The sequence below is a fragment of the Ammospiza nelsoni genome, chromosome 2 (assembly GCF_027579445.1).
Source record: "Ammospiza nelsoni isolate bAmmNel1 chromosome 2, bAmmNel1.pri, whole genome shotgun sequence".
NCBI lineage: Eukaryota > Metazoa > Chordata > Aves > Passeriformes > Passerellidae > Ammospiza > Ammospiza nelsoni.
In genome coordinates this window covers 82,075,711-82,097,207 of record NC_080634.1, presented here as the reverse complement: position 1 = coordinate 82,097,207, position 21,497 = coordinate 82,075,711, and the positions used below count along the sequence as shown (strand labels likewise).

Sequence of the window (21,497 nt, the reverse complement as noted above, 5' to 3'; positions counted from 1 at the left end):
ATCTCCTGAACTGCTAGTGTTATTTGATGGTTCTCAGTGGTTAGGCAGAGCTGAATTGCCAAAGTGCTTGAGAAATTGAGGGTACGGCCATGTTTGCCATCCCCTGGACATGAGAAGCCCTAGATCACATTCCAGTTTATGTGGTTTATCCTGAGGCAACCTGCCCCTTGTAAAGTAGAGCATCCCTTATGCCTTTGCCAGCTGGAAGCCTGTTGAGCCTTAGTCGGCCAACAGCCTTTGATATAATTAAATAATTCTGCCTCCAAAGCGTCTTTATCTGAGCCAAATTATAGGCATTAGGATAACAGCAATGTTGGCTTTGCCAGCCAAGGCTAAAATTAGGTTGCATGATTTATCTTATAACTTGTTTGGGTGCTGACAAATAGTGCCAAATCTCTGCATGGATTCCCTGAGCACTTATGTGGGGGGAAAAAAGCTGGAGGAGAGAACATCAGGAGGGTGGAAGTGTGTCACCTTTACTTCAACACTATTGTGCTTTTTTTAACATGTCAGTGCCATCCTGCTAAGAGGAGGAAGCATGATCTGTGAATTCTACAGCTATCAAATTTCTTTTTAAATAAAAATATCTTTAAAGTTCTCTCCCTCTAGAGGAGACTGGCTTCTCTCATGCAGCAAAATATGATGAGTGTGATTTCTGCCTGTAAAACACATCAGGAGAGTAAAGACAGGGAAAGGAGAGGAGCTAAAGAATCATGGATATACAACAGAGTCTGTGTGAATTTTTTGACTGGAAATTGTAAGTCTTCTAACTGCTGAATGTCCTGAAAAACTTTGTTTTTAAAAGCTGGAGCTTGGTAATATTTAAGGCATTTTGTAATGACATTGTTGGTTAGAAAAGACTCTCTTCATCAACCCAAGCTGTCATTTCTAGGCTTGAAATTTTCTTCAAACAAGTGCTTTTTGGGTGCTTTACTCTAAGCATATTTGCAATATTTCCAAATGTAAAATACAAAATCTTTTTGAAATTCCTGAGTCCTTGATGATGAATTTCAATTTTCTTTATTGTTTGCCTTAACAAGAGAGAAGCAGTCAGGAGCCAAGTTGAAAATATCTTAGAGGTCTTTTCCAACCTAAATGATTCTGCATGTAGTTAAGAGCAGCATTAGTGTTTGGGACCAGCTCTCTGCAGTTGGAGGCTGGATTATTTGACAAAGGGCCATGGAATCACCATGGAATCACGGCTGCGTTGTGCGATTGCCCTGGTGGCAGCGGGGGAGGTGCCCCCTCACCTCTGCTCCAGACAATCCCAGACCTGCACTACCAGCAGCCACACATCACAGAGTCACAAAGGTGTTAAGGGAGGAAGGGGCCTCGGGAGATACCTAATCCAATCGCCCAGCCAAGGCAGGGTCACCTGGAGCAGGTGGCATGGGAACACGGTGGGTTTGGAATGTCTGCAGAGAGGAAGCCACCACGGCCTCCATGGGCAGCCTGTTCCAGGGCTTTGCCACTCTCAGCTCAAAGAAACTCTTCACCTCCAGCTGCTCAGGGGAGGATTTTGAAAACACATTTTCCGGATTGTAAACTCCACTTCCCACCCTAAAGTTCGGGAACGGAGTGAAGGGAGGCTGGGCCGAAGAACTTCAGCCCCTAGCAGGGGTTAAAGAGCGGCTCGGAGATGTCCGGGCGCGTAGGTCAGGGCCGCGGGCCGTCAGAGCCAGCTGTCCCTAATGCTTTCCATGCGCCAGGTCCCAGTAATTCCCGGGGGCTCTGCCGGCACCTCCCAACGGGCCGGCGCCTCCCGGCAGCGCCGCCCCGCCATGCCGCGGCCCCGCCCCGTGGAGCCGCGCCGGGGGCGGGACTGCCCGGCGGCGTGCCGAGGGCCGGAGGCCGGTGCCGGCGGTGTTCGTCCCTCGGGGGCAGCAGCGCTGCCGATGCGTGCGCTGTGGCCGCTGTGCCTCGCCCTGGGAGCCGCGGCGGCGGCGGCCGCGGGCGGGGGCGGGCGGCCGAGCGCCGAGCGCAGCGCCGTGTGGGGGCCCGGGCTGCGCGCCGCGGCCGCGCTCCCCGCGCGGTACTTCTATGTGCAGGCCGTGGACGCCCGAGGGCTGAGGTGAGGGCGGCGGCGGCGGCGGCTTTTCGGGGAGATTCTGGGCACGGTCAAACCGAGAGGCTGGCGATTTGCTCGTAGAAGGTGCGGGCTAAAAGCTCCCTCTACGTGACTCTGCATATCACTTGGCAAGAGCTAATTAATCCTTTCAAGGAGTATCAAATAACGGCGCGAGGGGATGAGATAAGAGGATGGAAACGTTCGGCAGCAAAACATACGTGTTAGTCAGTGGGAAAAGTTCATTATTTATTTTCCTTTGTCAAAACTTTAGCAGTGACTAATACATTTAATTTGTTAGGCTCAGGCATCCTGCTTGTTTCCACTGTTTGGGAACATTAGTATTTCTCCTACGTGCCGAGGCACAAGATCAGTTGAATCATTTAGGAATTACTCCATAGACCAATAGGTAAATTTCTTAGCAATGAAATAGCACGAGGAGCAATGGCCATAAACTAAAATACAGAAAATTTCACCTCACCACGAGGGAAAACTTTCCCTGGGGGTCGCAGAGGACTGGAACAGGCTGCCCAGGGAGGCTGTGGAGTCTCCCTCTCTGGAGATATTGCAAACCCCCCTGGACACGCCCCTGTGTCCCCTGCTGCAGGGTGACCTTGCTTTGGCAGAGGGATTGGACTAGATGATCTCCAGTGGTCCTTTCCAACCCTAACAACTCTGTGATTTTTAGAGAATACTCATTGCTTTCCATTTATTTCAGAAAACTGGTCAGATAGGAGCTCAGAATGTTGCATCAAGGTCATCCAGATTAGATGCACCATGGCTTGTGTCAGTATGGAGGCTGCCAATTCAGCTTAACTTGGATAGCAAATATTTCTTGCGTTTAATTGAACTGGCAGGTCTCAAGTATGACTGGACAAGTTTTAGGAAAGGTGAAGTAAGGAGTTACAGCCCAAGAGCCTGGTCGCTGAAAGAGAGGTGGAAGGAAGTTGACAGCATTTTGACTGCACCAACTTTGTTAATACATCAATGATATGTGATAACTTCATGATTATTCAGATTATTTTATTTGGTTTTATAGAGGTTTTTCTGTTTTGGTCTATGTTTAATTATACCAAAATATCTCATATACACATAGAATTACATGATCTCTCTCTAATTTCTTTTCCATGTTTTTTCCCATCTAAGCTACCATAATGATTAAATGTGTAACTTTGTTCTTTACTTCCTTAAATAATACCTGGAAAATAAGGTAATCTGGAAATATTTGCTTCTGAATGTAAAATAATAGACTTACTAACCTGTTAAAGTGAACATTTGCATGTGCTTGTAGAGGCCTAACACGGCTCAGAGGAAATCATGGCTAACATGGCTCGCTGGAAATCTATTGACTTGCAAAGGAATGGAGCAGACTAAGAAATCTGTTGTATGTTTCCTTTGTGTATTAAGCTCCCACTTATTCTCTGGGTAGGTTCACTTCATCACCAGGTGAAAATGCATTCCAGGTGAAGATCACTGCTCCTGAAGAACAGTTCACTCGTGTTGGTGTGCAGGTATTGGACAGGAAAGATGGTTCCTTCCTCGTGAGGTACAGGATGTATGCGAGCTACAAAAGCCTGAGGATAGAAGTCAAAACTGGAGATAAGCATGTTGCAAAGTCTCCATATATTTTAAAAGGTAAGAGGCACCACTAAACACAGGTTTCCTGTCAGGGCTGACAAAGCATGTCCCAGAATGTCTTCTACTAGAAGCGTGGGATTCTTTGGGACCTCATACTTCTCTGGACTATCAAATCCCATTGGAATTATGGATTCATTATATGCATCCTACATATAGTTTTCAAAATAATAAAAGGAAGCAAATGCTGTGAAGCTGTTGCCTGATAAATACAGGTAGAAGGCTCACACATAAGCTGATATAGGTTGACATGACTCCATTAGAGTTAAAAAGAAATTCAGCCATATCCATTTTGAGTCGCTGAAATTTTGGCCCTAAGCAATGAATGTTCAGTGCTTGACCCTGTTCTGTGATCTCAACAGCTCAATATTATGACTTATTAAAATAATAATTTTGTTCCCAATAGGACCTGTTTACCATGAAAACTGTGATTGCCCTCAGGAGGATAGCAGAGCATGGCTGGAAGAGATGAACTGCCCTCAAACCATTCCACAGATTCAGAGAGACTTAGCAAATTTTCCCACTGTTGACCCAGATAAGATTGCAAAAGAAATTCCGCAGAGGTTTGGACAAAGACAGAGTTTGTGTCACTACACCATCAAAGACAATGAGGTATGGAATCTGGTTGATCTGAAGTCCAAATGGAAATCTGGTGGCAAGCCATGGGCAGTTTGGTTGATCTGAGTTGTAAAAGCTTCTTGTAGTGTATTCTTTAAGAACAAGACTTTGCTTGCTTCTCTGTCCTTGAATACTTTGCAGTTTGTGTATGAGCTTAGCAATGTCAGTCCTACTTTGTAAGTGCTTTTTTGTCCATGTTACAGCTGAAACACAGTGAAAGCAAATTACTTTCCAGGCAATCAATGTGAGTACTGGGCACCCACCCAAGTCTCCTAAATGCCAATTCAGTTTCCTGTTCTCTGAGCAATACTGCTGTGAGGTGTCACAATCATCTAATTTGAAGTACATTGATAAATTACATCATGCATAATTCTGAGATACCACTTTTAGCTGAACTGAGCATCAGAGCTACAATTCTTTGTAACAGAGAATTGTATACACTGTACTTACTTCAGTGGAGTTTTGTATAGAAATTAGAAGAATGGAACACCACAGAGACAGGCAACAGTTTCTGCTTTCATGAAACAGACTTCAAACATCTGCAAAAGCAAGCAAAGCTTGTAATTTTTTTTCATCACTTTTCTGTGATGAGATTTCTATTGCTTCCCAGCTGATTCATAACTCTATACAGCCATATAGTCTGTCTGAGTAGTTACTATGTGATTAAAAGAGCTCTGAATTGTGCCAGCCATTCTCTGAAATGAAATCACCCAGTAAAACCTTTGTTTATTTTCAGGTTTATATAAAGACATATGGGGAACATGTTGGCTTCAGAATTTTCATGGATGCCATACTGCTTTCTTTGACCAGAAAAGTGAGTACATCTGTACAGCCACTTACTCTGTATGTCCTAATTTATAGAAGCCTGGCCTTCAATACACGTCAGTGTATTTGTTGCTGTTTCTGTTAAAAACTCTTTTACATTGATTAATTATGGAAAGGTCATGGATTTTCCTTGTTTGAAGCTGTCATGTTCTAGAATGCCATCTGATTGAGTATCACAAAAGTTAATTGAATAAGCAGGCTTTTATAGGTGAGTTTGATAAGCCAGTTTTTTGATAAGCCGGTTTTTTCCCTGTAGAATAAATAAATCAATCATCCTGTAGCATCTAACAGAAAATTCTGTCTCTGCAGGTACATTGCTGCAAAAAGCTGAACACAAGTTTACATAACACATTAAAGAAATATCAAGTAGCCTTTCCAGTGTCCTCAGAATTAGTAATGGATCAGTTATGCTACTCTGGCTGCCTTTGGGTGTCATGCTTTAAGGGTTGCTCTATTGATAACGTTGCTGAACTAACAGTGCACAGGAAGACTGGGAAAATTACTAAATGTACAAATGCATGTTAATTTAACTGGTGATTGTTTCATCTAACACTATTTATAAGAGGACATGATGTCTAAGGGAAGACATGGATGTAGACTACAATTAACTAAAAGATTGTTCTCTGGAAGATGGAAGTAAACTGTTCTTGGTGTCAGTAGTATTGGACAAGAAATAATGGAATTAATTTTCATGTAAGGACTTTAGACTAAAAGTTGAAAAAGGATTGCTAACTCCAAAACCAGAAACTGTTTACATATCTAGAAAACACAGTTTATCTCATTCCCATTAAATACCATTGAATAAGAATTTTTATTAGGATAGTGTCACTGAGTGACAGTAGATAGTTGGTTGGAGAAGATTCAGGTTGCTGATGGATTCTGCTGCTGAGGATGTGTAGAAAATTCAGTTTGTAGGGTTTATGCCCATTACAACCTTTAGATGGCGCCATAGTAACGAAGTTCAGTGCTGAGCATTGGCCTGTGTAGCAAACACCCTTTGAAAGGAATAGAGTGTCTTCCACCATTTGGAGGTGTTTGATATTTGGCAAATTATTAATTTCTTTTGTTTTGAAAGAGACAACTGAGAGGGAAGAGAGTGAACTGAGAGATGACATTAGTTCTGCACTGACCTTATATGTGCCTTCAGGGTTCTGTAAAACGCAGCCATTTGTCATGTTTTGCCTTTTGCTCTCCAAACTGAACTGTCCCACCATTTTCAGTGTTCCCTCACAAGGCAGCTGGTCCTTTCTTTGGAAAACTACAGAGCTGCCTTTCTTTCTACCTTTTCTTACTTCACTTGAAAATACCCAAACTAAACTCAATACAGGGGTGCATCACAGTTTCATAAAACAGCAAAATTATGCCCTCTGTCCTGCTTCCTGGCCATCAACAGTATTTTTCTTGCCTTTTGGCTGTGACAGTGATTTCAGGTATGGTTCCATGCTACCAAATATTTTAACTAAGTGATGATGTTATGCTTAATTATTAACCAAAGCATTGACTAAATTGGTCTTCCCATTATGGATGTTTATTTCTGTTTCTTCTCTTCTGTTGGATTTAGGCATCCTGCAGATACAGGGTGAATTAGATCACTGATGTGACAGAAAACTGATTTACCAGCCAGCATCAGTTTTCCATACAGTAACGAGATGATCCAGTTTACCTTGAACTATACAATTGCTGACTAGGTAGCAGTGCTAGCCTGATCAAAAGATTGTGGGGCCAATCATGTGAAGTATAACAGGAAATCATCCTCTAAAAAGGGGGCTCCTATGCCTTATGTGACTTTGCAAATTTTTTTTAAATACTATTTTGTAGGCTTTACTCTGTGGTCTCAGTATCTCTAACAGGTTTCTAAATGTCCATGATTTATTACAGGTACTTTAAGTATATTAGACACCTGGCAATTTTTCCTCTTAGTGAGGTTGTTTTCAAAATGCAAGATGCCAGCAGAATACTGTTTGTGCTAAACTACATTTGTGCCTACTTTGCTTCTCTTTAGGTGAAAATGCCAGATGTAGAATTTTTTGTTAATTTGGGGGACTGGCCTCTGGAGAAAAGGAAGCCCCCACAGAACTTGCACCCAATCTTCTCGTGGTGTGGTTCCAGTGAGTCAAAAGACATTGTCATGCCAACATATGACTTAACAGACTCTGTTTTGGAGACGATGGGACGGTAAGAAATGGCTTAAACTTTTCACAAAATTCACACTGAATGATCTTCCCTAGAGACCTGTATATTAACTATTTTCGTTTACTCATTGAGAGACTGGCAGCCCAGGTAGGCAGTGACTGTGTAATCAATATATTATTATACTTCACTGTTCCATTTCAAAAATCTAAATGGTCAAATCACTAAAAACAGCACTTGAGAGTGTTTCAAGGCTAGGCATTTGATTTGTTTGCTTTGTTTCTCCCCCCATGAACTTGTTGACAACTGGCCAGGCATCTTTCTTTCCTGATTTTGTTGAAATTTGTTTTTTGTGTACCTTTCAAATCCCAACATAGCTATTGGGAATTTTCAAACTAGGAGCTACCATCTCCCACTTTGATTACTGACCATAACTAGCCTTGTCAACTGCTCTTTTCTGTCTTGAAACACTACAAAGACAGCTTGCTTCTAAGAAATCTTTGCAATCCATCTTGAACTTAACATTTCACTGCATTTAGTTCAGGTTCCTTTTTTTTTGTGAAAAGTTTTTCTAATTTGCTATCCCTTGCCCTCCCAGTTTATGTGTTGAATTTCTTAACATTTTTAAGGATGTGCAGTATATTTTACTAAGCAAGTTACAGTACCTTGCATCACCTTCTCTGGCAAGTGTATCCACTTTTATCTATTTTTTTCATGGTATTGTTTCCACATGCCTTGAATGATGATGTTGAAGGATGCTGTCATGCCACACACCCATGAATTTAACATTATCTGTTTCTCTTGCTGCGAAAGACTGACACAGTAACACATGATGGTGTGCTCATGACTTGCCTTCATCTTTGCTCTCTGTCTGTGGGTACTGTGAACTCTTTTAAGTAACTGCACTTTAAAAAGTTTCCAGTAGGCTTCACTATTAAACCACTTCTTTCTGCTGCAGAGTCAGCCTGGATATGATGTCAGTCCAAACAAACACTGGCCCATCGTGGGAAGACAAGAACACCACAGCCTTCTGGAGAGGACGGGACAGCCGCAAAGAGAGGCTTGAGCTTGTAAAACTCAGCAAGAAATATCCAGAGATCATAGATGCTGCTTTCACAAACTTTTTTTTCTTTAAACATGATGAAAACCTCTATGGTCCTATTGTTAAGCACATTTCGTTTTTTGATTTTTTTAAGGTAAGCCACTAATTATTTTTCATAGAATTCAGTTCTCACTGTTTCCCATTATGAAATAACTTAGTATGTATTATTGAAAATAAAGGGATTGTTAGTTATTCAGGACACTACCAGTAACAAGCGTGACTAGACATCCCTCCAGTGGGAGTAACTGTTATGTAGCTCTTACCCTCAGGATAGTAATGTCTGATTTACATCTAAAGGTTCTGTAGAACCTCGTGTAATCTACAAAACTTCAAGTTCCTTTTTATTTCTTTTTCCTGATTCAGCGATCAGGACTACTAACCTAACTAACATAGTGGGAAAGTCTGTGGATGAAGTGGCACATCTACCCTCACATCCGAGGATGAGCACCTAAGTATTCCTGGAGAACTTAATTGATGAAGCTGTGTGTACCCTGCACTGTGATGAATTCCAAACTAGATAATAAAAGCTTCTTAGACATTGATGCTTGCCTAGCCACTCCTACCTGTCTCAATATCAGCAAGTCAGTAACACCAGTGCCCTCAGAATATAACCTAACCAAGCCAGGGATCCTGTGGTTTTTAATAACTTCTGGTCCTTTTCTTTCCAGTATAAATATCAAATTAATATTGATGGCACAGTGGCAGCATACAGATTGCCTTATCTACTAGCAGGAAACAGTGTGGTGCTAAAGCAAGACTCCATCTACTATGAGCACTTTTATAATGAGCTGCAGCCATGGAAACACTACATTCCATTTAAAAGTGACCTGAGTGATCTGCTAGAAAAACTACAGTGGGCAAAAGATCATGATGAAGAGGTAAAATACACATTTAGAAGTATGCAGTAATGTTTCTAGAAGAGAACAGAAATTTAATTTCTTTAAAACAAAGCAAAAAAAATACTAGGAGAACTTGAAATTTATTTCATCAACTCTACAAAGAAGAAAAACACTCAAAAATGCATAATTTTGTCCTTAATTTGAAATCAAATTGAACTTCAGGGAAAAAAAAGTATCTTCCTAATAATGCCTTAACTTTTAAAAATAATGTTTTACTCGAGTTATCCTGAACTGTCAACTTCATTTGTAACTTGGGAACCAACAGTGGCACCCTGAAATAAATACTAGTTCTGGGCAATAAAAAAAATAAACCAAACTTTCATTTTCTTTGACAGGCAAAAAATATTGCAAAATCTGGACAAGAATTTGCAAGAAACAATCTCATGGGAGACCACATTTTTTGTTACTATTTCAAACTTTTCCAGGTCAGTATATTTTTAATGGCTACTGGCACAGAAATAGAAATCACACAGCAAGAATTTAGGGCAACAGAGCTGCTGGAAATTGGCCAGTCTGGTACTTGAAGCCATGAAGCAAGCAGCAGCAATTAAAATCTTCATTTGGTTTTTACAAACATTGTATTCAATTATATGCTATGAAACCCCTTAAGACTATGCTGGCTGTTTGAGAGGCAGTGGGATCCCATAAATCTTGATCTAATCTGCCAGAATATGTAGCCCACAATGATCAAAGAATTCCACATCAGACGCACACCCTGTGAACCACAGCTGAAAATATCTGTGCATTAGCACCGAGATACTGAACTCCAGAGAGGCACTCAAAGGGGCTCCTGTCTGCAGCTGAGTGTTCCCTCACCCTGCCTGTGACAGTCTGCAGGAACAGATTGTGTAGCCCCAGAGTTCATACAGAACTGCTCAGCTGATTTGGTGCAATATTGGCAACTACATGTACAATCTAAAAAATGTATGGATTAATGATACCTTCCTTTTTTTAAAATTAGGAATATGCCAGCTTGCAAGTGAGTGAACCAAAAATCAGAGATGGGATGGAGAAGGTGCAGCAGCCTGATGATGACCTTTTCCCATGCACTTGCCACCGAAAGAAGGTACAGTCCATGCAGGGTTAAATGTAAAGTGCTGAGTGTCTTCAGTTCCTGCTGAGCCCTGCTGGAGCAGGGCTGCTTAGTGCCCCACAGTATCAGTTATCAGGCCAGGCCATTAACACCTATCCAACTTAGAAACACTTCTTGATGTATTTGCAGGACTAGAGGACTAGACAGTGAAAAATAGGCTTCCAGTTAACTGAAACATGTTTCTTCTTTTTTGACTGCAGGCCAAAGATGAACTCTGACAGAAGTAAATAATTTTTTTGCAGTATTTACCTAAATTCAGACTGTCTTCTTAAAGAAAGAAAGAAAATCTGGGTTAGTATGCCTGCAGAAAATGTCAGTGGATATTTTAAAGTTTACCATTTCATGATCTGCATATGGAAGAAATCAAAGCACCTCTGATTTCCTTTTAATCATGCAGTGGTGGGAGAGCCTTATTCAAACACCTTTTTATAATTTTTTTTAAATAAAAACCATGTTTGTATCAGTCATGTGTTCCTGTCCTGAGTTACCTTGGAAATGCAGATACTTTTTACTCATGCTTGTATACAGTAAGTCTTTCCACAATCCTGAAACTGTTCTGCAAAGAAGGGCAGATGAGAATTATAAATCTTCCCTCCCTCTCTATCTATCCCTCCAACCAAAGGCTTCTTTTTTCAGACCATAACTGTGCTCCTTCTGAGAGAATCTCAAATTCCCCCCAATGCTGTGGGGTTCATAATAAATCTTGTTAACCTGCAGGAAAACCACAATTCCAATATTGCTGTAGGCTCGGTTATACCAACAGGTTACTCACAGCCCATAATGACAAAGGCTGCAGCTGCCAGTACACACAGAGTGTTTAATCCACTCTCCAGTGTCAGAGCTCAGGCAGGGACCTGAGATCCTCCTGTCACAATGGATGCACAACTGGTTCCTGCTCCAGGAGTTCCTCCATCACTAAACACAATTTGTCTATCAGTGTTTATTTATCAGAGGGTCTCTGTGATCAGTCCTTTACACAAAGGACACTGGTGAAGGGGCCTCCTCAAAACTGAACCATGTTCTTTGCTCCACACACCCAGCTGTGCCTGCATTACCTCCTCCCCACAGAGGCAGAATCTGGCTCCCTAAGGTGGCAGACACTGTGACCAACCAGAGATTCCTCTCCCTGCCTCACAGATTTGGAAGCACCTGGGAAGGCCAGCACACAGCATCAAGGCAAAGTAGTACACCAGGCTTGCCAGCCTCAGGGGGTGTGCTGGCAGAACCCTAAAATCAGTAGGTTTTAATTGCCAATGAGTACAGCATCAGTAAGATACTCAGAAATTGAGGAACACTAAAGATGTCTGTTGAAGTAGATTTTTTTCCAGTACATTACTTCAAATATTAGTCAAAAGCATTTCTTAATCTTCTGCATTCCCAAGTGTTGTATATGGATATTTGCATAGAAACACAGAGAACAATGCTACTATGATATATTTTCTGTACTTCTGGAAGTTCTTTATTAGTTTGCATTTTCTTTTCATTCATACAAAGCTTTATTTGCATTTGCACTTAGACCTCTGAAAACATCAGTTTTTTAAAAAAATATGCCTCTAAAAAATAACAAACCCCTTATTTGCCACATTTAGGAAAAACTAAATGAAGATACTGCTCGAACACTGCAAATTATTTTTGCTGCAGTTGAACATTCTCTCTAAGCCAAGAAAAAACCTGTGCATTTACTTCTTCCATGACATCATCTGCTGTTCGTCCTTTGACTGCCATCCCATGGTTTGCTTTATCAATCCAATGGATTTTTTTAGGGGCTTTCATTTTGCTCACCACACCTTCTAGCAATTGCTATGGAGAAAACAAGAATGCAGATATTAGAGAATTGGCTGCTACAAACTCTGGAACTCCTAGATGTCTCTTGCTTTGCCTGTGTAATGCAAAATAGGCAGCTCCTAAAAAACAGATAGATGGATTTGTGTGCACATGAAAAACACCTTGCTAGGAAAATGGGATGTATTCTCTGTTCAGGATATGAATAGTGGGATCTGCTCAAAGCTTCACCCTTACTGAAACAGAGAATAGCAGAAAATTAAACTTCAAAGGAGTCCATTTTTACTGTCAGAGGGTAGTGCTGGCAATAAAATGATAGAATTGAAGTCAGATTTGTCTGCAGAGGCTGAATAGCAATATAATTCCTTAGGGACTAGCTTTGACACTGTTGAAATTTCTCAGCAAACAGATCTAAGAACCAGCTCACAAAGTCAGAGATTCCCCCATAAAGGGCACTCCAAGGATCTGCTGGTCACTGGCCTGACTTATTTTGGCAACAAATCCTCACAAAAGCATTATGACTCCTTAGAAACTGTCCAAGCATGGAAAATGCCAATTGCACATAGCCCCAAATTCACACTGGCCTGTTCAAGAACAACAGATACCTGCTTGCAAGGAAACATGCCAGAAAAGCACTGTTTCCCTCCCTCCCTACACCTGCTCTTCATCTCTACAAAACTATCACTTTTGACCACAGAAACCTGACTTGGGGGTAAAACTGCTTTGCTAGAAGAATTTGCCATGAAAATGTGACCAATGTGACATTGGTGGCACCACACAGGTTTTATAACTTGAAATGGTTAAAACAAAATAGCAAATAACTCACTACTTCCAGAGACCACTTTAAATTTATGCACTCCGATTGAAACCATTTAAATCGGGGGTATTTCAGTGACCCAAAGTTGAACTTGCTAAAGTGGAAGATCAAGCATGGTCCATTACATTTTAAGCAGCAAAAGGAAGCCCTGCCAGGCTTCCTTGTGTCTGATGAAGTTTTCTACCCAAGGCTTCCTTCAGAAGACACCTATTTAGGCAAGGCTGTTACTCAGGTGAAATACAGGCATCACTGAGGCCCATTGCTGCTCCTCCAGACTGGCCTTTCACAGCAGGATTTACAAGGGTACTCACTTTTTCACACATCTCATCTGCTGATCCCGAGACAAACAGCACTGGACGTGTGATCAGTAACAAATCCTCATCCCGGAGCTTGGACTGCAGTTTTGGTCGATGCAATGGGTAAGATAAACACACGAGACCTTGAAGGAAGCCATCATCATCATCATCATCATCACCCTGGCTCAGCTGACGTATCACAGAGGCAGCAGCTCGTGAGCCCATGGAACGGCCTTTCTCCCATGCAGAAATAAAGGAAAAAAGTTTTATCTGCTGTCACCTCATCTACATTGTGGTTTAGTAAACAACTCCCCAGACCAATCCAACTGAGTGTATTTCAGTGTCACAAAATGCTAGGGATGATCTACTTCATGAAAAACATTAATCCTAATTTCAACATTTTCTGCTAAGATATTTGTCTAGTTGTAACATTAACACCCCTGTTTAAAAAAGAAGGGGAAAAGAAAGAAAATATAAAGGGATAGAGATTCCTTGCAATACTGGAAGGAACAACACCCCACCCTGGGGACAAGGGAAGAGAAGGACTGGTCCTATGCTCCAGAGCCTGGAAATTTGAGGTAGCCATGATAGTGTCCTGTATCATTATTTTCATGCAACCTCAATTTGCTCAAATTCAAAACAAAATTCTCTGCTTGATTTCACTTGGCTCACAAAACAAATCCAGCAAGTGTTTATGCACACTTTGAACTTCAGCCTAAAAGTAAAAGTAGAAGGGAGGGAAAATGTGAACTTGGAACATGAGGTCAGTCAGTAACAGCAAGGGAAAGTATCTCCTCAAAGAGGAGGCATATGAGCTGACAATGCACTGCAATTGAGTGTTACAAGTCACTAGTTCTTACAGCAGCACAGACTTGGTTCACTTAAGAGAAAACTTAGAATTTCCCCTATCAAGACAGTCCTAACCACCCCCACCTATTCCCCTTTCCACGTAACATAGCTGACTTTTTTGATCTGCTGCTAGGTTTTAATTACCATAACCTGCTTTGGGAAAACTGTTTTCCATTTATCAGTAACCAGAATTCTTCAAGACCTGCAGTTAAAAAGTACACATGGATAATCAGAAAAATCATGCCCTGTAAATTCTAAGTGACAAGGAAGTTTTCTCCCAAAGTACCTGGAAAATACAATGTATTGCTCTTTCTTTCCTCTTCTGCAGTAAGATCTATGGCATCATAAGAAGGGTTCATTTGCTTGTCACCAAAGTGGGACAGACTTGGAATACTTACAGATTGCTATTACTAGAGACAGTATAAGAGAGAAAATTATTGATAATAAAAACAATACCTGCAAGGAAAACACCAGAAAGTTTATAATCATCACAAAGTTTTAAGTATTCCTAAAGAAATAAGAGAAAGAGAAGCATTACATGTCAGAATTAAGACAGCTGGGAAGCTAGGAATCTCTTCTGTTTGTAGCTACTACACAGAAAATGGGAAGCTCTTTCAGCACTGAAGATGAAAGAACAGGTACATACAAGGTGCTCTGTTGGGTTTTATCACATAAATGGTTTCATAAGGTTTTGCAGCAACAACATAATTTCACATTAGCTCTCAGCAAATCTAAAATATCAGATGCCCTATGAAGTTACCAAAACAAGTGAATACTATGTATCAACTCAGTTACAGTAATAAACCTCATGCACACTCTTGGCCCATCAAAAGGAAAAGCAGGTTTGCAAAAATGCTCTTCATTGAGGTTATGTATTTGTGACACGATCAGTTAAGTCCAACAGAAAAGAAAAAATTCAGCAATATTTTTTCACATTTTAGGAGATAACTAATCTTAGCAGCTGCCTTAAAATTATCCTTACATACCAGCATATTAACATAAACACACTAACAACTTATGCTTCTTCCATAAAGACTGGAGATGCCCAATGAAGTAAAGTCTGACTTCAAATTAATGTACATCTAATCACAATGACATCATACACAATTCCTTTAGAACTGGACTTTGCTCCCCTATAAAAATGCCTCCTGCTCAATGCAAGTAGATCACCCATCCTAAATTCTTCCACTTTTTGCAAGCTGTAAGTTTTCCCATGAAACACCATTGCTCTTTGTCAGGATTTTCTTTTTCCCTGAACTCAAACCCACACACTTGTGGCAGCTGTTCCAGCTGTTGCCCATCTAAGAACTGCTTCTGCTCCTTCTGTTCACATACAGTGCTCCATTTATCTAAACTTTGGTTCTAATTCTCCCACTGTTTCTTGGCTAATCTCTGGCTGTAATTTAAGAAACCGTGGATCTAAGCTTTGGTCTGAGAATTTTTTCACTCCTTACCACAACTGCTTTGAAAGCCTTAGCCCTGTAGGCAACATTAAGGCCTTTACAAGTAAACCGCAGGCACAGAACTCCATGGGATGCAAGATAGGCTGCCAAGGACACCAAGTGAGGGAAATTCATGTCTCCTCCAGCTCCATGAGTAAGAATCACTCCATATGTTGGTTTCTTCTCTGGGACAGAGAAGATAGCATCAAGGTATTTGTTTCCAAAAGGTATTTTCACTTTAACCTAGAAATGAAACATAACCCAATATTGTTATTTTAACAAAACCAAACAAAACCAAACCCAAAAGCCTCCCTCTTGGTTTCCCAGTCTATACATCTACACATTATTATGAAAAAACATCAGACAATTAAGAAATAAACCAAAACAGCAAGCCTGTTTTTTTTTCTTCTGTTTAAGAGTACTGAATGAGTGACTGCACCTCTGCTTCAAAGATTTTCCGTACAATAATGGGCAAGTCCCTTTATGACTCCACACCTTATGTTCTGCATTAGAGAATGAAGCTTCAAAACACAAACTGAAATGGTTCTGACCCTCTCTATATATCTATGTCTATCTTTTCCAGACCTAACTAGCTGCCTAAACCATAATGTGTGACATTAGGACACAGCCTAGCAAACATTTTGAAATCACAGAGTGATTTCAATCACCAGCGAGTGAAGCAGCAGCCTGCACAGAGGCGAGGACTGAACCTTCTCCAGGAACAGGGGACAGCACAGCTTCAGCCAAAGCTCCAGGGGGACACAGGGCCTCCGTCAGCACCGCCAGCTGGAGACGCTGACCCAGCCACAAGAGCTACTCATGTTCTGCGGAATGAACGGGCACTGGGCAACACAAACATCCCTGCGGCGGCTTCTGGGAGCAAGAAGGACACCCCGGGGCTGGGATAAATTCAATGTCCAGAAGGGGCTCCTCGGCAGCGCTCCGCACAGGAGCTGCACAGGCCGGGGGAGGCGCTCAGCGGCCCTGCCGAGCTGCTGCCCTCGCAGCCCCGGAGCGAGCGGCAATGCCAGACAAGGCAGGAGATGGCGGTGGACACGCGGGACAACCAGAGGCCTGCACACAGTAGTCTTCCAGAGGGAAGGCAGCGGCAGCAGCCTGCCCCCTTGCCCAGCTGCAGGGCCCCCTCCGAGGGAAGGGCAGCTGCCCCGGGCCGCAGAAACCCGCTCATGCCCTGGGCAGGCCCAGACACAGCGGCGGCCATACCTCCGCCCGCCCGCTCATCCCGCCGTGACGTCACCGGAGTGACAGCTCCCCGCGCCAGTCCGGCCCCAATCAGCCGCGGCGCTGATTGGTCAGAGCCAGCGTGGCCCCGCCCCCCGTGAGGGGAGAGGCAGCGGCCTGCGCGGGGGAGCGGGAGTTGTGGGTGGGCACGGGTTGGGCCGTGTTGAGTACGTCCAGCCGCCAGAAATCAATAAAGCTCCACGTAAAATGTTTTTATTCACCCTTGTGTACAAAAACTCCACGGACTGCTAGGTGGCAGTTCAGCAGAAATAAATTGCATAGGGATTACTCGGAAAGTCAGGTTTTTACTGACTTCAAGGAGTACAGATGAGATGCTTAGGATGAGTTACAGAATCACAGGATCATTTAGGTTGGAAACGACCCCTGAGACCATCGAGGCCAACCTATGACTGAACACCACCATGTCAGCAAGACCAGGGCACTGAGTGCCACATCATTTCTTGAACACCTTCCAGGGATGGCGACTTCAGCACCTTCCTTGGGCAGTCCATTGTGATGTTTAGAAACGCTTTCCATGAAGAAGTTGATCCTGATGTCCGTCCCAAACCTCCGCTGGCGCTGCTTGAGGCCGTTTTCTCTTGTCCTGTTGCTGGTTGCTTGGGGGAAGAGACCACCCCCACCTGGCTACAGCCTCCTTTCAGGGGGTTGCAGAGACTGATAACGTCACCCTGAGCCTCCTTTTGTCCCCTCCATCTCCCTCATCAGACTTGTGCTCCAGACCCTTCACCAGATCCATTGCCCTTTTCTGGACTTGCTCAAGCACCTCCATGTCTGTGTGGAAGTGAGGGCCCAGAATGGGACACAGGATTCAGGGTGTGGACTCGGCAGAGCCGCGTACAGAGGGAAAGGTTAGATGTCCAGAGTGACAGCCGGCAATTTTCTTTTGGCAGCTGTCAGCACACTTGATCTGTGTGACATTGACAAACAGGGGAGAGACACTTGGTGGTTGGTTTTCTAGGTACACATCTGTTCCCAGGGCTGTGCTCTGTTGTACAGTAATGACCTACAGCGTTCAAAACGCAGCCTTAATCTGGTGGGAGACAGCACCAACAACATGCAACAGTGCTTGCAGTATTTGTATACTTAGTATTTGACAGGCCAATAAAAAATTCCAAAATCCTCTATTGCAAGGTATTTAGCCAGAGCTCATGTTTTCTTCCGGTATCAGTGTATGAAGCTCTCTCATATCAGTTAAGGTGCTTGATTGAAGATGTGATCACCCAGCAGAACTTTGTTTTTCATATGTTCACCTGGTGGAAAATAAGCTCACTCTGGCTTGTGCTTTGAGTGTCTCCCTGTCGGCCTGCCAGCTGGACATTGTCATACACTGGCACTGAAATATTGCAGCCCTCTGAGAAGTGAACCTGGCAGGGTAGCTCAGGTTCTGAGCTGCTGTCTCAGTGACCATCCTGCTGCCTCACAGGCCAATTCCCAGTCCAGGCATTATCGTAGTAGGTGTGAAACACAGAAGTGGAGAACTGTGGGAACCCAGGAAATTCCTCTGGCTGCCCTGGAGGACTCGAGCCCCTGCCCAGGGGGGCTCAGAGACCTTGGCACAGAGCCCGAGACTTCTGTGCCTTTGATTTAGCCCTTGACAACAACAATTACCAGCCTTATATGAAGAATTACAAGCGACGAAAGTTTAAGTAGAATGATAGTGAATTTATCACAGGATGAAAAATAGATTTTTTGGGGTTTTTAGAATGGGGGTTCAGGGCGCAAGATGGAGGAATCTGGGTGTGTCCAGCCTTTCTCCTTCTTCTTGGCCTACATCCTCTGCTGTGATGTTGGCACTTTTAGATTGATTTAGAGTAGAAGTTCACTGTCTAACATGGGTGATAGGTATTGGAAAGTAATTGTAAATATTGTACGTGTAGTTTTTAGTATAAAAAGATAACACCGCCCTGGGGCAGGCAGAGTGCCTCTGACTGTCTTGCTGAGCAGACCTCAGCACGGCAGGAGAAAAAATTTTATAGATAAGAAACAATAAACAACCTTGAGACTGAGAAATGAAGAGCTCTGACTCCTTCGAGTGCTGGGCTTGGAAAAGAAACCTTCTAACATATCTCCGGGTCACTCTGACCAGCTAGAGACCCCGAGAGAGAACCTGGGATATTTACAGGGAGATTATTCATCTGGATTTCTACCTTGCCTAAAAGATGTCAAGCTAAAGTGGGATGCAGAAGCGTTAAGCTGAGTGAAAGTCAGGCACAGCCTGTGTGAATTGTGCACCTTCCACTGAGCTGAACCATAGATGGTGTCCAGGCAGCTGCTCCTGGAGCCGTAGCTCACATCTGGGGAGGGCAGCAAACTGGGGAAAGGTCAGATTAATTTGTCTTGATTGGAGATCACACTATTCTAACTAGTAGTTCACACCAGTTAAGCCTCCGTAAATAAGATACTTGGCAAAAGTCGACTGAGAAGATTTGTTGTCCAAAATAGTTACAACCTCAACCTAGAAAACAGGTATGCAAGAAGAAGGTTAAGAAAATCTTCCTCCATATTAATTTCTGGGGGTTTTTTATTACTGCTTTCATTTCTATATGTAATGGATGTTTTTGTGCTCTGGTATAGTTTATATTTTTGGTGCTATTTTGCTCCTTTCTTGGTCTGCTTTTTGCATTCTCTTTCTTTTTAATTTTTCCTCCCTCTTGAGTCCACCTGCTGTATTTGTCCTGCTGTACTCACATACTGTCTCTAGAGCAGTCCTTAAGGAACCTGTATCTGATTAAATCTACCCATGTGTAACCCCTTCCCACTGAAAATGCTCTCTCCATACATCAAGCTGCTACCAGTTTACTTCCTATTTTTTCAGTCCCTTTTCTTGGCTCCAATCTCCTTTCAACACTTAAAACTCTTCTGTGCATAAGCACAGTCTCTGAGGTAGGGTAGCTGATACCAGCAGAGTTGAGAACATCACAAATGCCAGCCTGGATGGGGCCCTGAGCAACCTAGTCTAGTGGAAAGTGTTCCTCTTCATGGCAGAAGGGCTGGAACTGGGTGACCCTTAAGGTTCTTCCCAACCCTAACCATTCTGTGATTCTGTGAGTCTGTGATGAAGAGAATGTCTGAGGAAGGAGAGACTCTGTCATTCTTTAATCCTCTGGTCTGTGGCAATAGGGTTGGGCCAGTACATTTTTGCCACGCTTTTCCTGCTGTAATTTGCTTTCTGGAAGATAATGACCCCAAGTATTGCTGATATGTCAGAGGCAATTGAATTATAAATATATATATTAGATTCCAACTCATGGGCAAATTCTTTATGATGGATAAATTCTGGGTTTTATTGAGTTCTGCATATTTAATAAAATGCATTCATTAACATGCAAATGATTTTTTTTTAATTTGGCATCATAAAGCAATTCTCATATCAAACTATTCCAAATTAGGTCTTTCTGGGTTTAGGAAGACATTTAGATAGATTCTTGTTGATTTTCAAGTGTGCTGAGTAACTGTTCTGAAATCCAGTTGTATTCCTTTCCAGGAGTATTGAAAATCCTTTTTTTTTTTTTACACACTTAAATATTAATTAATACTGTAAGTTAAAGCTCCCCCCCCAAAAAACCAATTATGAATCATTTCTGAACTTCTGAATCAATGTTTTTAATTTAACATCTAAGGTAAGGAAACATGGTTTCTTAGGAGCACAGCATCGTTTCATAACTTTAACCTTACATCACTCCTGGAAATAGAAGTTGATTCTGGAAACGACATAGTACATAATAACCTAAGTCTGTCACTAAATATGAAAATCATTTGGGGTATGTGATTTGCCATTTCTCAATGGGAATATATGTCGAGCGTTATAATAACCTATGCACTGCTGTAAGCACCTCTGACAGATTTGATATGCCAAAGGCAGCTGGGTTTGAAGAAACAGTGGCTGTTTACCAAAGAATGACATTATCCCTGGTCTAAACTTGGGACCTGATAACTTTCAGTAGCACATCAGAAAATGCCTGTTCTTTTCTTTGGATTATAAATACAGCATTTCATACCAGAGACTTAGATTGACACACAATGGGAACAGGAGAGATGACCTTTTGCGTTAATCTTTTGTTGGAATATATTTGTTCAGAGAAATGTATAAAAATAATTGTAAAAGTATAAAAACATATGTTGGGGGGGTCTGTATTTCAGTGTAAAATAAATATAATCTTGAGGATATTAGGCTCAGAAACTTTTTTTTCTTAAGTTTTTTAATAGAGGACTGCAAAAAATTTGGTGTTCTTTTTAGGCTGGAGACACATATTTGCTCTGAAAGTTCAGCTCTCCCTCTAAATTACAAGTTTGACTTTTGAGCAAGAACCTTCTTTTTTTTTTTTTTCTGAGGATGTGGATACACATCAGCACATGGACATGCTGTGTTCACAGGTATCAAAAGTAACCTTTAATAATTTTCTGAAAGTTCTGAAAGATCAGCCAACTATTACCTGATTAGCTACTATTGTTTCCTTTGTTTAAAAGTGGCAATATCCATAACACTGCTTAATTTTTAGCTATTACATCTTATTTCTTGAGGGTCTGAAGAAGTTTTGAGGTCTTCCATGAAAGAGGAAGTGATGGGCAGGCGATAAGCAGAACCACTTTCTCCAGGAAGGATGAAGGAATGAGCCCACCTGGTTTTAGTCTATTCAGACTTACTATGTAAGCTTGTTACTGATATGCAATATATCGTATA

The 21,497-nt window shown here is 42.1% G+C and overlaps 2 protein-coding genes across 5 annotated transcripts; one reads left to right on the top strand and one right to left on the bottom strand.

Annotated features, from left to right (window-relative positions):
• Positions 1 to 1,895: 1,895 nt before the first annotated feature.
• Positions 1,896 to 10,834, top strand: POGLUT2 (protein O-glucosyltransferase 2). 2 transcript variants are annotated; one of them, XM_059466051.1, is made up of 10 exons: positions 1,896 to 2,071; positions 3,495 to 3,700; positions 4,107 to 4,312; positions 5,055 to 5,132; positions 7,146 to 7,318; positions 8,232 to 8,469; positions 9,044 to 9,253; positions 9,610 to 9,699; positions 10,236 to 10,340; positions 10,568 to 10,834. In XM_059466051.1, exons 1-10 carry the CDS (start codon positions 1,896 to 1,898, stop codon positions 10,583 to 10,585), a joined length of 1,500 nt encoding a protein of 499 aa, XP_059322034.1. In that variant the 3' UTR covers positions 10,586 to 10,834. The 2 variants fall into 2 exon arrangements, with proteins under 2 accessions (XP_059322034.1, XP_059322033.1); XM_059466050.1 differs by lacking the exon at positions 10,568 to 10,834 and having other exon boundaries at positions 10,236 to 10,361.
• Positions 10,835 to 11,808: 974 nt separating this feature from the next.
• TEX30 (testis expressed 30) lies at positions 11,809 to 16,800 on the bottom strand. Of its 3 annotated transcripts, none has more exons than XM_059466475.1 (5): positions 16,778 to 16,800; positions 15,566 to 15,796; positions 14,568 to 14,619; positions 13,278 to 13,495; positions 11,809 to 12,167 (listed from the first exon to the last, which is right to left on the bottom strand). In XM_059466475.1, the coding sequence occupies exons 1-5, from the start codon at positions 16,793 to 16,795 to the stop codon at positions 11,994 to 11,996; spliced, it is 693 nt and encodes a 230-aa protein (XP_059322458.1). In that variant the 5' UTR covers positions 16,796 to 16,800; the 3' UTR covers positions 11,809 to 11,993. The 3 variants fall into 3 exon arrangements, with proteins under 3 accessions (XP_059322458.1, XP_059322460.1, XP_059322459.1); XM_059466477.1 differs by lacking the exon at positions 16,778 to 16,800 and adding an exon at positions 16,264 to 16,414; XM_059466476.1 differs by lacking the exon at positions 16,778 to 16,800 and adding an exon at positions 16,222 to 16,391.
• Between the last annotated feature and the right edge of the window lie 4,697 nt (positions 16,801 to 21,497).

Coding starts and splice junctions, on each gene's coding strand:
- POGLUT2 (XM_059466050.1), top strand. CDS start 1,896: ATGCGTGCGCTGTGGCCGCTGTGCCTCGCCCTGGGAGCCGCGGCGGCG. Junction 4,313..5,054: donor ACACCATCAAAGACAATGAG/GTATGGAATCTG, acceptor GTTTATTTTCAG/GTTTATATAAAGACATATGG. Junction 8,470..9,043: donor CGTTTTTTGATTTTTTTAAG/GTAAGCCACTAA, acceptor TTTTCTTTCCAG/TATAAATATCAAATTAATAT.
- TEX30 (XM_059466475.1), bottom strand. Junction 13,496..14,567: donor TTCTGGTGTTTTCCTTGCAG/GTATTGTTTTTA, acceptor CATGGGAGAAAG/GCCGTTCCATGGGCTCACGA. Junction 12,168..13,277: donor CAGATGAGATGTGTGAAAAA/GTGAGTACCCTT, acceptor TTTTCTCCATAG/CAATTGCTAGAAGGTGTGGT.